This window comes from Anopheles gambiae, chromosome 2, assembly GCF_943734735.2.
Source record: "Anopheles gambiae chromosome 2, idAnoGambNW_F1_1, whole genome shotgun sequence".
NCBI lineage: Eukaryota > Metazoa > Arthropoda > Insecta > Diptera > Culicidae > Anopheles > Anopheles gambiae.
This window is the reverse complement of record NC_064601.1, coordinates 89894407-89910765: the sequence shown is the minus strand read 5'-3', so window position 1 is coordinate 89910765 and position 16359 is coordinate 89894407. Positions and strand designations below refer to the sequence as shown.

General features: G+C 45.8%; 1 protein-coding gene across 6 annotated transcripts in view; it reads left to right on the top strand.

Moving 5' to 3' along the window:
• The window catches only part of LOC1276462 (protein ECT2), an 82716-nt gene that overhangs the window by 44160 nt on the left and 22197 nt on the right, over positions 1 to 16359 (top strand). For 3 of the 6 annotated variants that reach the window (XM_061644111.1, XM_061644109.1, XM_061644113.1), the window contains exon 2: positions 14109 to 14343. In XM_061644111.1, coding sequence (XP_061500095.1) covers positions 14109 to 14343 — 235 coding nt within the window. Of the gene's footprint in view, positions 1 to 14105; positions 14344 to 16359 lie in introns of all 6 variants that reach the window. The other 3 variants (XM_061644110.1, XM_061644108.1, XM_061644112.1) reach the window with 1 other exon arrangement.

The following is a 16359-nucleotide window of genomic DNA, read 5'->3' as shown; positions in this document are numbered from 1 at the left end:
GGAATTAGGTATCTTCTTCCGTCGTGCACACGCCCCTTCCCTCACAATAGAGTAAAGTCAATCAGCAATCCCAGCATCCCGACAGCAGCACCACCACCACGTGTGCTTTGTAGTTCGGTGTGGAGAATGTTGCATTCGAGAGTCAGAAATACGGCAACTCCAACTCCCTGCATCGTCTGCTAATGCAGATGTGCGCACCATTCGGTGGTGCTACTGCTGCTGTGGAGAGGAGGAAACACGACGAGGGATCCTCCGGGCGGGTTTGGTTGCATTGGTGGAAATTAATTTATATTAGTCTTTCATAAGTAGAATTTGATACGCAGTGCTGCTGCTGCTGCCTGGCTGGTACGGGATCGGTGGAATGTCCATGCCTTTGCTGGACACGCTACGCATTCTACGGAGGGTGAGATGTGAGAGGCTTAATGCTGCTGCATACGGCGGGTGAAATGGGAAGCCGCCTGTATGCGGACGTATTATGACAACACGTACATGCACTAAACAATCCATTATCGGGATTTTCCTTCATCATTCACATTGTGTCTGTGCTAAGTGAGGTGGTAAGAGGGAGATGGTGGTGTAAATCAATACCCGGGGTAAGGGACAGACCAGACAGTGCTAACATATCGCAATGTGTGCTAATAGCGGTTGCAAATGCTTACGGGCTCTACCACCTCCCTTGCTGCTTTCTACTCTGTCGTCGTCTCTTACACCTCGTGCCCCTGTGGGGAGTAGTACTACACCCCGCCACTCACTGCGTCAATGGCGATGAAAAGGGGGAAGGTTCGATCGATCTATAAGGCGCATTGCTGCTGCTGCCTCTCACGTTGAGGGCCGCCTGTCCGATGGCAAAAAAAATGAAAATACGTCGTGCTTCGACAGAATGGATACACAGGGTGAAATGAGACGAGGCGGCTTCAGAAGATGATCGGTACGATATATACGATGCGGGTAAACCACATGTGTGTGAGCCTCATATGTTTAATTAGGGCTTTACAAAGCGCTGAGCACACGCTCCCCTCAGAGATAAGCCGTTGTACTACAAACCAGCTTTGGCTTTGCCAGAGATTTGTCCCATTCGGTAATCATCGGCTAACCGGCTTGCGGCGGGGGTTGTATCTGCTTGTGAGATATTCGGGATCAGGAGCCTTCGGTGGTCGCGAAATGGTTCTTCAAACGGTGGCTAAGGCACGGTACCGCACAATATGCTGCTACTGCCATTAGGGTAATAGAATAATGAGACTTCATCTTCGACCTCTCTGTGTCGCTCGGACGCTCTCTCGCTTTCTCCCCGGTACAATAGGAGGATTGTGGTCGTCCAGCAATATCAATATCGAACCGCCGCTCTCTCTCTCGCGTAGCTTATTAACAGCGAGATTGTTTCGAATCGTTCCGAATTTCCGCACTCCGGTTTGGAATTGATGATGGTTGTCCTCGCGGTGCCCCCTCAGGAAATAGTCAACCTGGTGGGTGGACGTTCTGCATCGATCTTTTGATAGAACTGAAGCTCAAAGTGCCGGCTATATTTAATCCCTCCCCGTTGGTTTGTATGTGTGTTGCCCGTACGTTTCTGAGGGATCGTGAGCCTAGACAACAATGTTGTGTCCTCACATGTCCTGCCTCCTCCCAATGCAGGAGGACTTGTTGGGTACAAAATTAACTCCCCGTTCTATTAGGGCGTTGTTCGGTAAAGGCCTACCAGCAAAACTGGCAGCGTGTACGACAGGTAGCAGCAGCTAGTTGTTTGCTAAATTATTGACACCAGCAGTTTGAAGTCAGTAAGTGACCCTTCTGGTTCATACCGCGCGCGCGTCCGGGCAGTGCTCTAATGGGTTTTTGGTGGATGTGTAACACAGCAAGTGCACGGATTGTGAACTAGGCCAGCCATCCAACAACCAGTTGGCCAACTAATTAACGTCAAACCGGTGGTGATTATTGTGGCAGGGCAGGCAGGTAGGCCTGGTGGTGGGGACAACATGGCGGGATGACCGACAAGCCGGTGAGAAATGGACGGCTTCTGTGTGTAAGCCGTAGACAACCGGAAATCAGCTGGGCGAATGAATGTGTAGGTGCGCCGTAAACAAGAACATATCCTCACGGCAGGTAGGGTACAGTCTGTGACCACTGGGTCAGCAGCGTACGTTACACTGCTTTACCGGTTGATGATGAGGCTGCGGTTTTTGCGGTCACATTCCCCCATCACACCAGAACGCGTGCTGAATGTTTTGTGTGCCTGTGAATGTAACGAAGAAAAAAAGTGTCATTTTGTTTGCACCGGGTATTATCGGCAAACGGAAGAGAGAGCGAGAGAGACCAAGAGTATGTGTGTCCCAGTTTACACACGTTGTGGATCTAATTGCCGTCGCGGGGGTTGGTGGTGTAATGCGACCCCTGCTGTCGCTCAATTATTGGACGGCCACGGTACCGATCACGTGTCTCGGGAAGGTGATCGGTGGCAGTGGTGTTGTTTAGGTGGAGATCGTTAATAGGTTGGCTGAGATACGGAATACAGTCGCAGCATCTTTATCTATGAGTCTGAGGCGCTCGTGACGTGCTGTGGGAAGAAAACATCCACCGAATGGTATAAACAAATTCGCCAATATCATCGTCACCTTGGGTTGTTATTTCGCCACTTGTTTATGCGAGATAGCGTTGCCAGTAGCAGCAGCATCACGCCCGCGGAGTCCGCAGCAAGCGTCAAACCCAATCGGCACCACAAACTCAGATTTATGTGATTGGTCTCTCCAAACGAGAGACACCCCAAACGGAACGGAAACGGGAGGTCATATTAATAAGTATAAATTGTTGTTCGTACGACGACGCGGGGTCGTCGAGCTGCTGCTGTGTCGTCGCTGGCGATCAGGGAGACGACGGTTCTAACGTTTATTTTGGTAGTAGCACCCACCATCTCATGCTTGGGTTGTTCTACGGCTATTTTTTTTTGGGGAGGACGGTTTGATGGAGAATGGTCACAAAATGGCTGCATCATGGCAAATAAAGACTGAGCACTTAAGAGCTTCGTAAGCGCAATAATGATATTTTTAAATACTTTTCACTGCAGCAGCGGTGGCGGCGACGTTGCTGTCTGGCAGGTTGGGTCACACAATATTGGGTGTTATGAGGTGACGAAGGTTCTAGACGCTTTGCTACGATAGAAAGATAGAATTTTAACCTTTTGGGGACCTGCCTAGAAGCAGACGGACACTAAATCCTAAATCTAACACTTCTGACCTGCAGACGACTTCGAGCTGCATTTTGGCAAACCAGCGAGGAGGTAAGCGGACATTTGCTAGCATTTCTTATGTTGCAGCTGAACTTCATTGACACCCCTACGGGTGGAGTATGGCATAGCGATGGCCCTGTTTCCGTTTGCCTAGGTCGTTAAAAGCTTCGAACTTCGTTTGATGTGTGTTGCCGTCCTTCCATAATGTTTCTAAATGTACCAACCAGAGCCGAGTACAACCGGGAAAAGCTAGCCGCCTGCGTTTGGCAAAAGGCCCCAGTGCGCTCCATTATCGAAGATGATGTGTCCCGAAACGTCGCACACAACTGTTGCCACCACCACCACCGGTTGTGGACGTACCCGGGATGAATTATTATGTCCGCTGCGAAGAAGGCGCGGCTGCATTATGAAGTGACTGCAGCCAGGGTGTGTATCGTTTTAGGTTTGCCTCGTTCCGAGCTCCAATATTTCGTTGCTTTCGTCTTTCCCTAGCTTAGTGCACTTAGTTGTTGCCGAAAAGCAGGTTTGCCAATATGCTAGGGGAAGCAATCTTAAAGGGGATTGTTGTTAAGATCCCAAATCCCCATTAGTCGTTAGTCGAAAATGGATCACTTCGTTGTGAGGCACTGAAGGCTGCTGTGAGACTTCGTACGAAGAGGGTGTACAGTTTACGATGGAAACAGCTGACAGCGAAAGGTGTGTTCATAAATTGTCGGTCAGTGGAGGCGCTCTGGTGGTAGGTACTTGTTGGTGTACTAAATTCCATTCTGCTCCTAGACTGCCCCGGGGGGTACGGTCGGTCAGTTGTTGAGGTCATTTAATCAAATTCTGTGTGTGTTGATACGTGTTCCGTTTAATGCTCTCAGTGCTACAAATACCGACTAATAAGGTGTACGAATTGCGGTTAATTTCGTTTGCTGCTGTTGTACTCTTGGATATTCATGGAATGCTGCTGTTTATTATGAAAAGGAATGCACGCTACACAAAAAGCACTGAAAAAATGTAACCTGATAATGAAGTCAGCTTGTGCAACAACAAAAAAGCAGCATAAAATTTGATTTGTTAATGAAACAACTGCTTCTGCATGTTCTGCTTTCGCTCCAATCCAATGCAAATTAACGCTTGTTAGCGGGAAAATCGATAGGATCCGATACGATTGTGCTCATGCTTTAAGCTCATAAGCCGATCGTACCTTTATCTTACGTTACAAATCAAAGCTCTCTGCCGCAGCTGTGCAAATCGTATGCAACGAACGAATAGTGCGAGCCGCGAATAGGTATCATATCCGACTTATCATGTGGATGCAACCGGGGAGAGGCTGTCAGGATCAGACCATACTGGCAACACAGGCAGCTAACTCTTGTGTGTGTCGTGGCAGTGATGTGTTCGTTAGCGACCGCTGATACAAATCGCAGCCCGTGTAGAGCGCATTTACTTTGACGTTTCTCGTTCCGGATGCACTGATGAGACAATCGTTGGCACATAAACTTAATGTTTAGTGAATCTGTCTGTTAGCTTTCCATTGTACGGTGTACGGATAAAAGTAAGACCGCGTCTTTCGTCCCTTCGTTCGACATCCTTATGGACACCAATATTTGCGATGGTTTGTGGTGGTCGCAAGCCAGGCCCTATGGGGAAGGGAGCACGTTGTGCGTGTTGAACTTGCGTTGGGTGGTATCGCTTCTGTCCTCGTGAACGTTCGAATGCCCGCTCCGTACAGTCTCGAGGTGTTTAATAAGGATTTACGGTGGGCTTTGTTGTGTTGGGTGGTACAATTGTTAGACCTCTATGCAGTGCCAGCCTCTTACACGCCTCTGCACGTGACACGATGAGCACACGATCGTTACAAAGCGCTTACAATGTTGGGAAGTCATAGGGCTGCTGCTATTGTTGGCAGAGGTTTGATGTATTGCGGCCGTTCGTTGGCTTGATGGTAGCGGCCACATGAGCAATTTATTGCAGCACTAATGTAGTGTAATGGAGCCTTAATACGAATCTTTGGTTGTGCATTTAAGCTTTCCTCTTTTATGGGTGTGAGATGTTGAAGCTTATTATCTTAATTCCTAATAACACTGATGGATCTTAGTCAGGTGTTCGCTGGACTGTGTTCGATGCTCTGGTAGATTTAAAGTTAATCGTTTGAATTTGCCGATGCACCTATTTGATGAAGACATTATTTTTCAAACGAAAATTCGAGGATCCTATCATTCCAACACTCTGGCAGCACTGAAGACATTTTGACAAGTTCGCAGGAAAGAAAATGTTGAGTCTGTAGCACTATTTGATGTGATTTTATCATGTTTGCTTCCTCTCAATGAAATGAGACATTCATTCGCAATAACAGGTAGCTCCAAACTCCAACTCCAAAGATATTTTATACCATCAACACCTACTTTTGCTCTGTGTCGTAAGATGTAACCCGTAACTTATTGGCATCGCTTCAGCGTCCAATGAGACATCCATGCTTTACTCACGTGTGGTGCAAAACAGGGAGCTAGAAGCCCTTGAATGTTTTTGTTTGTTGGTGGAAAGAAAAATTGGAATATGCCTTGGGAGCCTCCCGAAGTAGTAAGGTTGAATTTGTAAAAAAAAACATGCAAACAGCAGGTCCTTGTGCTTGTGTGAATGTTTTGCTAGTAGGGCGATATGTTGTTCATTTGTGCAACTTCATCCTGTTTTTGTTAGTCCTGTATTTCTACATACTGCTCTAGACACTAGGGTTGGATTGTGTTTTCCTTCTACTATTGCTCGCACTGCTTAGTGCTTCATGTTAATGTGAATTCTTTTATCGTTTTTCTATGGAACGTTTGCTATCATATATTTCTCCCCTGCTTTTCTACGAAGGAAAGGCCGATGTGAGTCAATGTTTACACGTATTGATCGAGCTATTATTCTGTTTTTCACACCCGGAGATATGTTGGCTCTATCTATCAGCTCTAGTTTTGTTCAGCAATTGGCTGGCTGCATGCGGATGGAATAATTTTCCATAACAATGAATATCAATGACGGTGTATGATTGCTTACCATCTCTATTGTCGCGTAGTGTGATAGGATGGAGGGGCTTAAAGTTAATCAATTAATCATAAATGCAAAAGGGAGGATAGCTTAGTGGTATGCTCTGGATGTCAGAGGGGAAAACGCAAATAAGAAAACATTCATGAATTGTCTTGAATTTGATTTATGTCTTTGCAGGCAGTGCTGTAATTCTAGATCGTACTTTATTACTTTAATGTGTAACACATTTCATGATCATTGTCCTCCTATTCCTATCTCCTCGATATATAGCTTTCAATGTGCTAAAATTGACGCCAGACTCCTGGCACCCGACCAGCAGGAAGATAACCAAGCACAAGGTTTCGTTTGTGAGCTTTTCGGTATCTATTGTTGGGTGTCGAATATTCATTCCTACGCCCGTTTCAGGAATGCTTTTCCCTTCCCGCTTCCTTTTCATTCCCCTGAATTTTTGTGGCTCGCCTGAGTATGCCTAGGTTCGGCAAAGTTTTACGGTCAAATCTCGCTTCCCGATCGCGTGAGAACTGCTGCCAAAATTGGTATTTTTGTGTGTCCTCCAGTGGGCGATAAGTGTGGTGGGTCCTCTCCGGCAGAGTGGTGCGAACCACCGGCGCATCACCTTGGCTGGACCGAGGAAGGACGTGTTGTTTGGTCCAGTTGTTTTCGCATGTCTTTCGCTTTGTGCCGTGTTTTGAGCCTGCCTCTATTGACCGAGATTGTTGTTTTGCTAATCTTGGCCGGAGAAGGTATTAGCGAGAGAGAGAGAGAGAGAGAGAGGGAGAGAAGAATGAGGCAGCAGCAGCAGCACAAGCGCTTGTTTACCATCTAACAATCCGACAGCGCGATGTGAAATGTGTGCATGCGCTAGTGCTGCTGCTGCTGCTGCTGCTGGCGGTCCATCCTTCCGGCAAAAACGTTCCGGGAAATGGCCTTCACCCAACCACCCACCACCCCACCTCTACTATACCCGGTGTGCGTCCGTTCAGGGCCACCCGGGTGGTGTATATTGCCCGGCGGCGAACGGGCAGCGAATAATTGATGTTTGTTTATCCGGCTGATAAGCAAAGCTGGAGCGGAAAATCTTTGCACAGTTATTTCCTTCCTGAGCAGCACTGGTGTGGCGCTCGAGAGGTGGAACGAGTGGCGCGATACTCCCACCCCCTCCCCCGAGCTTGACCAGTTGTTTTTTCTTACCCAACCCAACGGTCACGCTTCTAGAATACTGAAGCTTCTTGTTGTGCTAAGTTTATATGTTTCTGCTCCGGGAACGATTTCCTTAGGTTAAAAGATACAGCCCCCCGGAACGGGAAAGAAGCGCATCTTTAATATTATATGGCTTTGTGATTAATCCATGATGGTTCTTCCTGTGTGTGTGTGCGTTCGAGGTGAGAGTGAGGGGTAAAAGGGTGCTACAATATTGCTGATGCCTTTTTGTTCCCGAGCGCTCCAAATGCCTTATGCTTCATTCATTCCGCGGTTCTTAGCCATTGAGCACAAGGTGGTGGTGGTGGTGGGTTTATAACAAGCAGAAGTAAAAAAAAGGTTCTTTGCCGATGCAGCTAGCTCCGCTCCATTAGGGATTCCTGTGGAATTATTTAGCCCGGTGAGAGAGCCAGATGCTTGGTTTTAGATTACCTTTCCCCCAAGGGTCACCGTTCAACCAGAATGGACCGAGTTATTAGGAAAGATATGGTCATCAAAATGAAGGGATGGAGTATAATATTCCTCCTTTCTCCTCGGTAAAATAGAAAGTTTCTTCCGCCCTTTCCGTATTCTGTGTGCTAGCGAGTGGGCGTCCATTTTAGGCTACTCATAAATCTTGGCTAGCGCTTAGAGATTGAATAAGTGATAAACTCCACACAAAGTTAAAATATATATATATATGCAGGCAATAAAGGTCATGCGTTTAAATTGCTCTGTCAAAATTTCCAGGTGTTTTATGGGTAATCATTGTATATATTGGGATTGAACCAAGATTTGAACCCACGTCGCACAGTGTATGAAGGTCTAGGTGCTACGCATTGCGCTATCTGTCACTCACGCTAGCTGGTGGTATTTACTGCAATAAAAAGCAATGATGCGTTCATCTGGTGACGTGAATCGGATGACAATAACAGACGATTGACAGAACTCAACATTGATTACAGGATTTGGGAGCTACTAAATTGTCAATTAATTTGATTGATGAGGAACTTGGTGTGCACAGTAACATAGATGCAATATATTTTACTCCGTTTAATTTCTGAACAGATGAACCATATCTTTGGAAAAATGCCCGAAGACTAATAAGTTGTTGTATTTTTTTAATTTAGTTTTTCTTTATTCAAACAACATTCAAGTTCATTTGCTACTTCACCATCATCTTAAACTACAACCTTCGGCCAGGAAAAATCCATGTGCTGCCTTCCCGCATAGAAGCACGGGAAAAGTTCGTTTTCTGGTCGATTTGGTTCCTTGCCATAGCGCTTAGTGGCTATTAATACTCATCATCAATCTCGCTGAGATAGACAAAATGGTGGTTCAGGGTTTACCGTGGCTAACCTTTGTGTTTGTGTGCGTGTAGTGCACAAGACTTTATGGACAAAAGCAGTACGAGGCGATCTTCATAATAGATGAAGGTTTAGGTGGGTGTATGTGTACGGGGCGCGTTGGTGGCAAAAGCTGATGGAGATCATCTACACCTTTGACTTTTGGAACCGGGCGCAGAGGATAGGTAACAACACTCTTACGTCAAGCTGAGCGCGAAACGACCGTAGAAGAGCGGTTGGATACGAATGCAGGAGGGGCAATGCTGATAGATAAGAAAATGCTTCCCTACCGGGTTTTCCCCCGGATTCTTCCATTAAACATGGGTCCTTCTCCGGAGGCGCATAATTTTCGCACCACTGCAAGATTGATGTGTGTGCTGTGTTCGATTCGGCAATCTCATCGATCCTGCTGCTGCTGGTCCGAACCCTGGATCTGGTGGCCTATCCTCTTCGATCACACTCTCCTACCGCCTAGAAACCGTCGCCCGTTAATGTGATGCTTCCTTTCTGAGGCGTGTGCTAATGTGGCGTGCCCGGGCGAACTTGGTTCGCGGTCGTGTCGTGGCTGTATCGCGGCGCAATGACTGTTCCCACCCATTCGCTTGCTCTTCATCCCTCCCCAGCAGCGAGAAAAACGTCCGAAAATGACGTCGCTACGATACATCCTGCGGAGAGCGAACTTGTGCGCTGTTGTGAGGTGGTGTGGTGTGGTGCCCATTGTCTAGTGAAAGGAAGCTGTGTGCGCCTTCACCCATCACTCTATCGACTTGCCGGATGGGGGGTGGTGGCATCGCGTATTAATTATGCGGGTATTATTGTCCGCTTTATCACCGTGAGTTATGACATAATCGGAGCGCGCCGTTGAGCAGGAGAAAGCATGCTGGATACACTTGCACCAAGCAAATCCTTGTGAGACAACAAAGGAATAAGGAGAGAGAGAGTGCTGAAGGGATCAGGTTGAGGTGCGGCGGATACTAAGCCTTCGCGGAATAATAAGAAAAAAAAAAACAATTTTCATCCCTTCGCAAGGGCTCATCCGTCAAACCGGACTGGGAAGAGACGAGTTTTCAGCTGAGGCGAGCCGATGTGTAAAGTAAGATGTGCCTTCGAATATCTTTTCCACGGTGGTGCTCGCTCGAATGGCTTAGCTCTTAAATCATGTGGCGGCTTTTCCCGCGGTGCGAAGCAGCTCCCTGATAGGGCGGCCCGAACACTGGGAGTCGATAATATTTGGTAAAGAGTGTGCGAGTGGTGGCGTCAGCCGCTGAATGCGATCATAAATCATAATGTAATAGCTCAATTAATTACGCATCGTAGAACGGCGCGCGGCATTCTCTTCCCCCCGCAACAAGGCTTGATTTCTTTTCCCGCCTTTTTTTCCCCTTCAATGGTTGTGTTATAGCTCAATTTTTCTTACTCCCTCCCCGTTCGGTTATCATCTGTTTGTTACTGACGATTAGCGCCGGATCAGTAACGGCTATTCGCTCCTCCTCAAATTCCCCTTCCTTCTTTCACCTGCTATCAATCTTTTTGGAAGCATCAAATCTGACCTTTCACCGGCGTCTCATATCGAAAGGGAAGCGATCAATATTTCGGCAGTATTTTCCTTTTAATCAAGTGTGTATGTGTGTGTGTGTGTGTGTGTGGGCTTGTTTTTGTCGAGGTGTTTTTCCCTTGTATTGCACGTGTTGTTTGTGTAGCTATTTCCCTTCAGGGCGCCGTTCAAATACGGAAAATTGAGGCTCGGGAGGTTTGCTCGAGAAGTGTTGTGTATGGAATTTATAAAATTTAATTTACCCTCATCTTGTTTCTCTTATCTTTTTTTCATAAGATCGTTTTTATTTTTTTCTGATATAATTTAAGTGTGTCTGTATTGCAAAATCCTATCTCAATACGTTGTAAGCTAATAGCCTGCACGCAAATAAGCAAGAATATGTTTTTTACGATGTTCTTTCCTTTTGCATGACCACAAACAACTTGTACGATTGTTAATGTTGAAGTAAGATTTATGTGCACGATTAATGTAGTTCGTTGACGCAAGGGGACCTTGTTTTCCAAAATCTTCTACGAAAAATAGCACTGAAAGGTTCGTAGATTTGATCTTATTTGGGGATTTTGTGTATTAACTTTGACTGTTTTAACTGAAACTGTAATAAATTTTGGCGTGAATCTATTTACATTAATGGATTTATATGGAAACACATTACTTCCTACTTCATAATTACCTTTTTGTAAATTTTCCCTTTTGTGTTTTCGTAAATTTTCCGAAAAAAGGATAATGCAACACCACACGGTTTATACCCCGAAAAGATAGTCAATATTTACCTACGATCCAATCATCGACTGACTCTGGAGAGCGAAAGCCGCTGTGTGTTACAGTTCGTAGAACACGGCTGTGTGTCACTGTACCGTAGAACGGTACGCTTAATGTGATACGTTCATTTGAATTTCGGAAATATCCGATGATAATGGGGATGCTCGTGATGCAGCTTAAATACGGTAGCGCAAAACTGCATGCTCTGTTGTACCAGGAAATATGGACTATGGAACATGGGCGCCATCGAAAATGATGTCTGTTGTAAACGTCCAACCAAAGAGCAACTTTGTGGCGCCCTCTGGATGAAAACAAGCTCCCTTTCCTATGGTGCGTTCGTTATCGGTTCAGCAATACGAAACCCGATAGGCTAGAAGCAAGCTGTTGTTGATTGAACGCACAATTTGTGTAATCGGATTTAGATCAAAATCGAATTAATTGAATGCTGCGGCTCTACCGTCATTTACGCGCTCTACTGCCCTTTCTGCCCCTCTCGAAAAGGGATGCGTTTCATCTGACAAACATTGTCCCCGCCAAAAACCGAAAAGGGGAGGCAGCCTCCACTAAACCAGCACAACAACCAGCCAGAAATTCTGGCAGTAACAGACCGGCCGGTGAAAAGCGGATCCTAGCAGTCAAACATTCGATCAAACATCCCGAACAACAACCGGTAGCTTTTCTAATACAGTTCTGGCGCCCTGTCGTGGGAAGTGGATGAAAATCTGTTACATCGTCTCTTTCGGCGCCCGTGTGCCTGTTATCGGTTGATCCGGCTGGTAGAATGTGCGGGAAATTGCTTCCGTCAAATAGCGAAATCAATTTATTAGGTAAGAGTGGGGAAGATTAAAGAGTGGTTCACACGGTGGCTGCGCCCCCCCTCCCGACACTATCAACAGAGGGCGAGTGAGTGAGGCTGTGAACGCGAAGCTTCGTGCCTATCAGATGGATGGATAAGATTGATTTTGGCAGAATTGATTGTTGCCACAGGTTTGTTTGGGGTTCGGCTTAAAATGCGTTCGAAAAATACGCTGCCAGGTTAAAACTCTTGCCCGCCCATTTAAGCGATCAAACTTAGCACAAACAGGATTGTTGGCGATTGAGGAAAATTGGATTTTTGGTTATTTTTGAGCTTTTCCCAATGATTGTTTTCGTTTGATTTTTAGAAGGTTTTAAATTGGTTTGATATTGAACGATGTCAAGATAGGTAAGTTTCAGCCTAAAAGTATGTAATATGCATCACAAAGTGGCGCTAATAATACGATCGTTTGGCATTGTAAGCAATAGCTAATAATTTTATACGTTTGAATTGTTAAAATATGGTTTGTTGTTATAACTTACATTCCTTAGTCATCTCTCATAGTTGAGATTCGAAAAAATATACTTATATTCCGTTTACTAACCTGTCATAGTTGTGCTTCGTTGTGTGTCACAATAAAGTGATAATTTACTATTTTCGCTTTCGCGCGTGGAACAAAAAATAATGGCGATGCATTCGCCAACACTCCAGCACTTTAACACTCCAACACACCAACACAATCAAATATGTATGGCAAACGATTAAACGCAGACGCGGCTGATTATATGGAGCACGTTTACCCGTTAGCACGTGCCTGTTTTCAACAAGCTAATTAATTTATTGAATTACATTTGAGTCACGTAAAGTGTAACCTGTTTCGTGTGAATGCAACCAAAACCCACCCCCAGCCATACGTGTGTGCGTATGTGTGTGGTAAGCTGTACCAGCATTGAGTGTGGAGGTGGCAATCGAAAACGACAACGACCGTCTATTGAACTGCAAATAAAATGAAGTGCGCATCGGGTCGATTTTACTGCTGCTGTGCTGTGGCTGTTGCTGCAACTGCTACACAATCGATGCAGCAGTTCGTTCGTTGGGTGTTGTTGGGCCGTGCCTGCAGCCTGTTGACTGAATCTAAATGATCCTGTTTGATGTTTATCACGAGATGAAGGCAAGCTCCCGTTTCGAACAAGTGGAACATTGTATGATAATTAGCTGTCGCACTGTTGGCAAACCACACCTGGGTTTCGGGGACTGCATTGGGCAACGTTTGGGGCAAAAATGTGACTGCACTTGTTTGAGCTGTTGTAGAGTTTTGAGTGGATTTCATGTACTACCGAAACACAATGGTAATTGCATCATTTGGAACTCCAAAGTGCAAAGTTCCAATGACATGGTGCCTTAAATTATGACTCATGAGATGAATTTTATTCAAGGCATCAGAGTACAACAGCTAAAGTTGTCTCATTAAACATTACTTTTTCCCTCTGCAAAAAATAGACACCGGTGCGCTTGTTCTACGACTATCAATCATTCATTGTTTTACGCTGTTAGATAAAAAAAAGAAAGAGTAAATATTCCATCACAATCCTTCCAAGGTTATTGTGTGGCGCATTAATGAAGAAAAAAAAAATGCTGTCATTTCACTCTCCCATTCGTCAATTGCTTTCGTTGGCTTTTTCTGTTTGCCTTCTGGAATATAATGAAAAATATGAAGACTCATAAAAAGTACGCGCGAAGGGAAAGCTGTTAACGGTGCAGGAATCATTCTTTTAGCGGTCGCAAAACGAGCGGCCAGGAGCGGAAATGAAAAGCTTTAAGCTTGGCTGCTGTTGCTGCTGCTGCTGCCGCCGCCGCTTGACTCAACGAAACGATCGTAATTAATGAGGTCTTTGGCATTTTGGCTCGTTCGCACTTTCGTCATTTTTATGTATTCTTGCACAAGCCCAGAGACATCGAAGACATGAAGTAATGGCCCGGCGCCCCTCCCCCTGGCCCTCGCCAACTAGCGCAAAACTTTCTGACGGATGTGTGTCGCACGCTCCGCGGCGGGACGACGACGACACATCTCGGTGTCTCTTATCTTGCTGGCGCTGGTGCGCCCGACAGCACATTAACTGGCACATTTTCACAATCGTTAACCGAATTTACCCACCACCCCCACCGACACATCCGGATGCGGAACTTCCACTTTCTTCTCACACCCTTTTTTGTTTTTTCCCTCTTTCTCTCCAGCAGCTATGTCGATATCGACGTCACCATCAACGCCGGAAATGACTCGGATCTGTCTGGTGGGCCCGGTGGCACAGGATGCGGCCACGCTGGCAGCGGCCCAAAGCCTCAAACTGCCGATCGTGACTTCCGACACCGGCGCGGAGTACATCGGGGACGACGACATCAGCATCAGCACCGTGTTCGTGCTGAACGACTTCGAAGGCCCGGTTTACGATGCGATCTACAAGGCGAAGCAAAGGTATGCGGAGGGGGTGATGGTGTGCGGGATGTGCGTTTGTTGGTATCGATACGCAATCGGGGTGGGCATATTACGGGCGGCGTTGAAAGTACTTTAACGGGTTTATTAAAGCTGTACCACACCAGTGCGCTCGCTGCGGCCTGGCGTCCATCTTCATCTTTCCAAAAGGGTCGTATTGCTTAACCGTTATTGCTCAGCGTGCGAATACATCGTGCAGGGAAGGAGGGGAGAGTGTAGTGGGCAGGAAGAGTGGGGCTTCACATTTATGTAGACACTGTCCGGGAGTTACAATGTGCTTTTTTTCTCCTCTCCGCGAACTAAAGAACCTGTCGAAATGTTGCTATAAGTATCGTTGGCAGAACATGGTTTTAATTTATGCTGTCGTGAAAAACTCATTTCCATTTTTTATTGCGAATGCTTTCTATTCTTACGATGACTTAGCTTTAAACCACATTTTGAAGTGTCGTAAGGGTAAATTGTTGCTGGTTTAAGTTGGTAGTAAAATTAAATTTAGCTAGCAATATAATTTCAGGTCTTTATTTTGTGAGTGGGTGGGATGATTTTCGCTATGTGTTCTTTGCATTATTCGATACTTACATTCAATTGGGATGTAGTATGTTTTTTTTTACAGTAAAAGAGTCCAATAACCGCTTAATAAATGTTTAATTAAATAATTACACTGTTTTGGGATGGATATTGCATAACTGTAGGCGTTTTTAGGCGAATGCTGCTGAAAGTAGCTTCACTGCCTATATTTAGGCGTTTAGTGAACAATCTCCTCAGCAAGAGAGCAACTGATGTATTATTAACATTGGAATTTCCATTACCTTTACCAACTATTTCGCGGAAAATTGCCCATAACCTGTTTGAAATTTCATGTTCTACATAATTGTAGTTCAATTTTACCCGTCAATTAAGCACAGCTATAGCGAGAGATGAAACCGTTCAAATGCGGCATGAAAATAATGCGCACAGTTCAGTTTGCTCTCTCACTATGCAGGTGAAGCCTTATCCTATCCTAACACCGGAAGTTATCGATTATATCCATCGGCTGGAATAGGAAAGTGATTCGTAACAACCCGTTTGGCTCTTAGCATATTTTTTTTTGTTGGTTTGCTGTTCCACTTCATTGGATGAAGATTCAATTTGTCGAAAACGATAAAATCGGATTTTGTAACGATCGCCGCCACTGCTCGGCGGGGAATGGGCTGGGGCCGTTAAACGGGAACACGAACGCGGGAACTACTACGCTCTGAAATGCGAACGATATCAGGGCATGTATGAAGAATGGGTAAAATTTAATGTAGTCCGGCAATAAATATTTAGTGTGTGTACATCCGCTTCGGTTCACGGTGGAATCGTTCCACCATCCGCCCAGCCACTGTGACTGTGTGTGTGTGTGTATGTGGGGAGAAGAGAGAGAGGCGAAGGCTCATAAGGATTCAACATAGGCGCTATTGCTGCTAACTTTCGCTCGGAAGCAACCAAAAAAAAAAAGAGTAGTAGTTTATGCTAGTGCGGTCGGCGCTGATCGACACTGATAGGCGTCGTTGGCTCGGTGCTGCGGAACGCATTTACTCGCAGTGCCTATTTACGTAAGGTTTGTTTTTCAAATTTCCCCTTTCGCCCTCCCTGAAAGTCACGTTATGACCGACCGACGAAAGTATGAATATTAGGGCTCTCGTCGCTGCATAACAAATATTGAATCATGTCCGTCCAAGCTCGCGCGCTGTCGGCGGATGCAGGAAAGGGAGTAGTGGGTCGTTCTAAACTAAATTATCTATTGAAAAGCTTTCCGCTCTGCTCATTTCCTCCCACGGGTATGTGCAAACCCTGTCGTGGGACCGGGGACGCGATCATAATCGTATCAGCGAAAATATGTCATGGTGTGGCGAAGAGTCGGGCATTAGATTTTATGTAGCATGAAATCGTTCATAAAATAAGCAGATGGAAAGGACCGCTGCGCTTGCCATCAAGGAAGTGGATATTGTTGAATGATCCGGAGAAGAAAGGCTT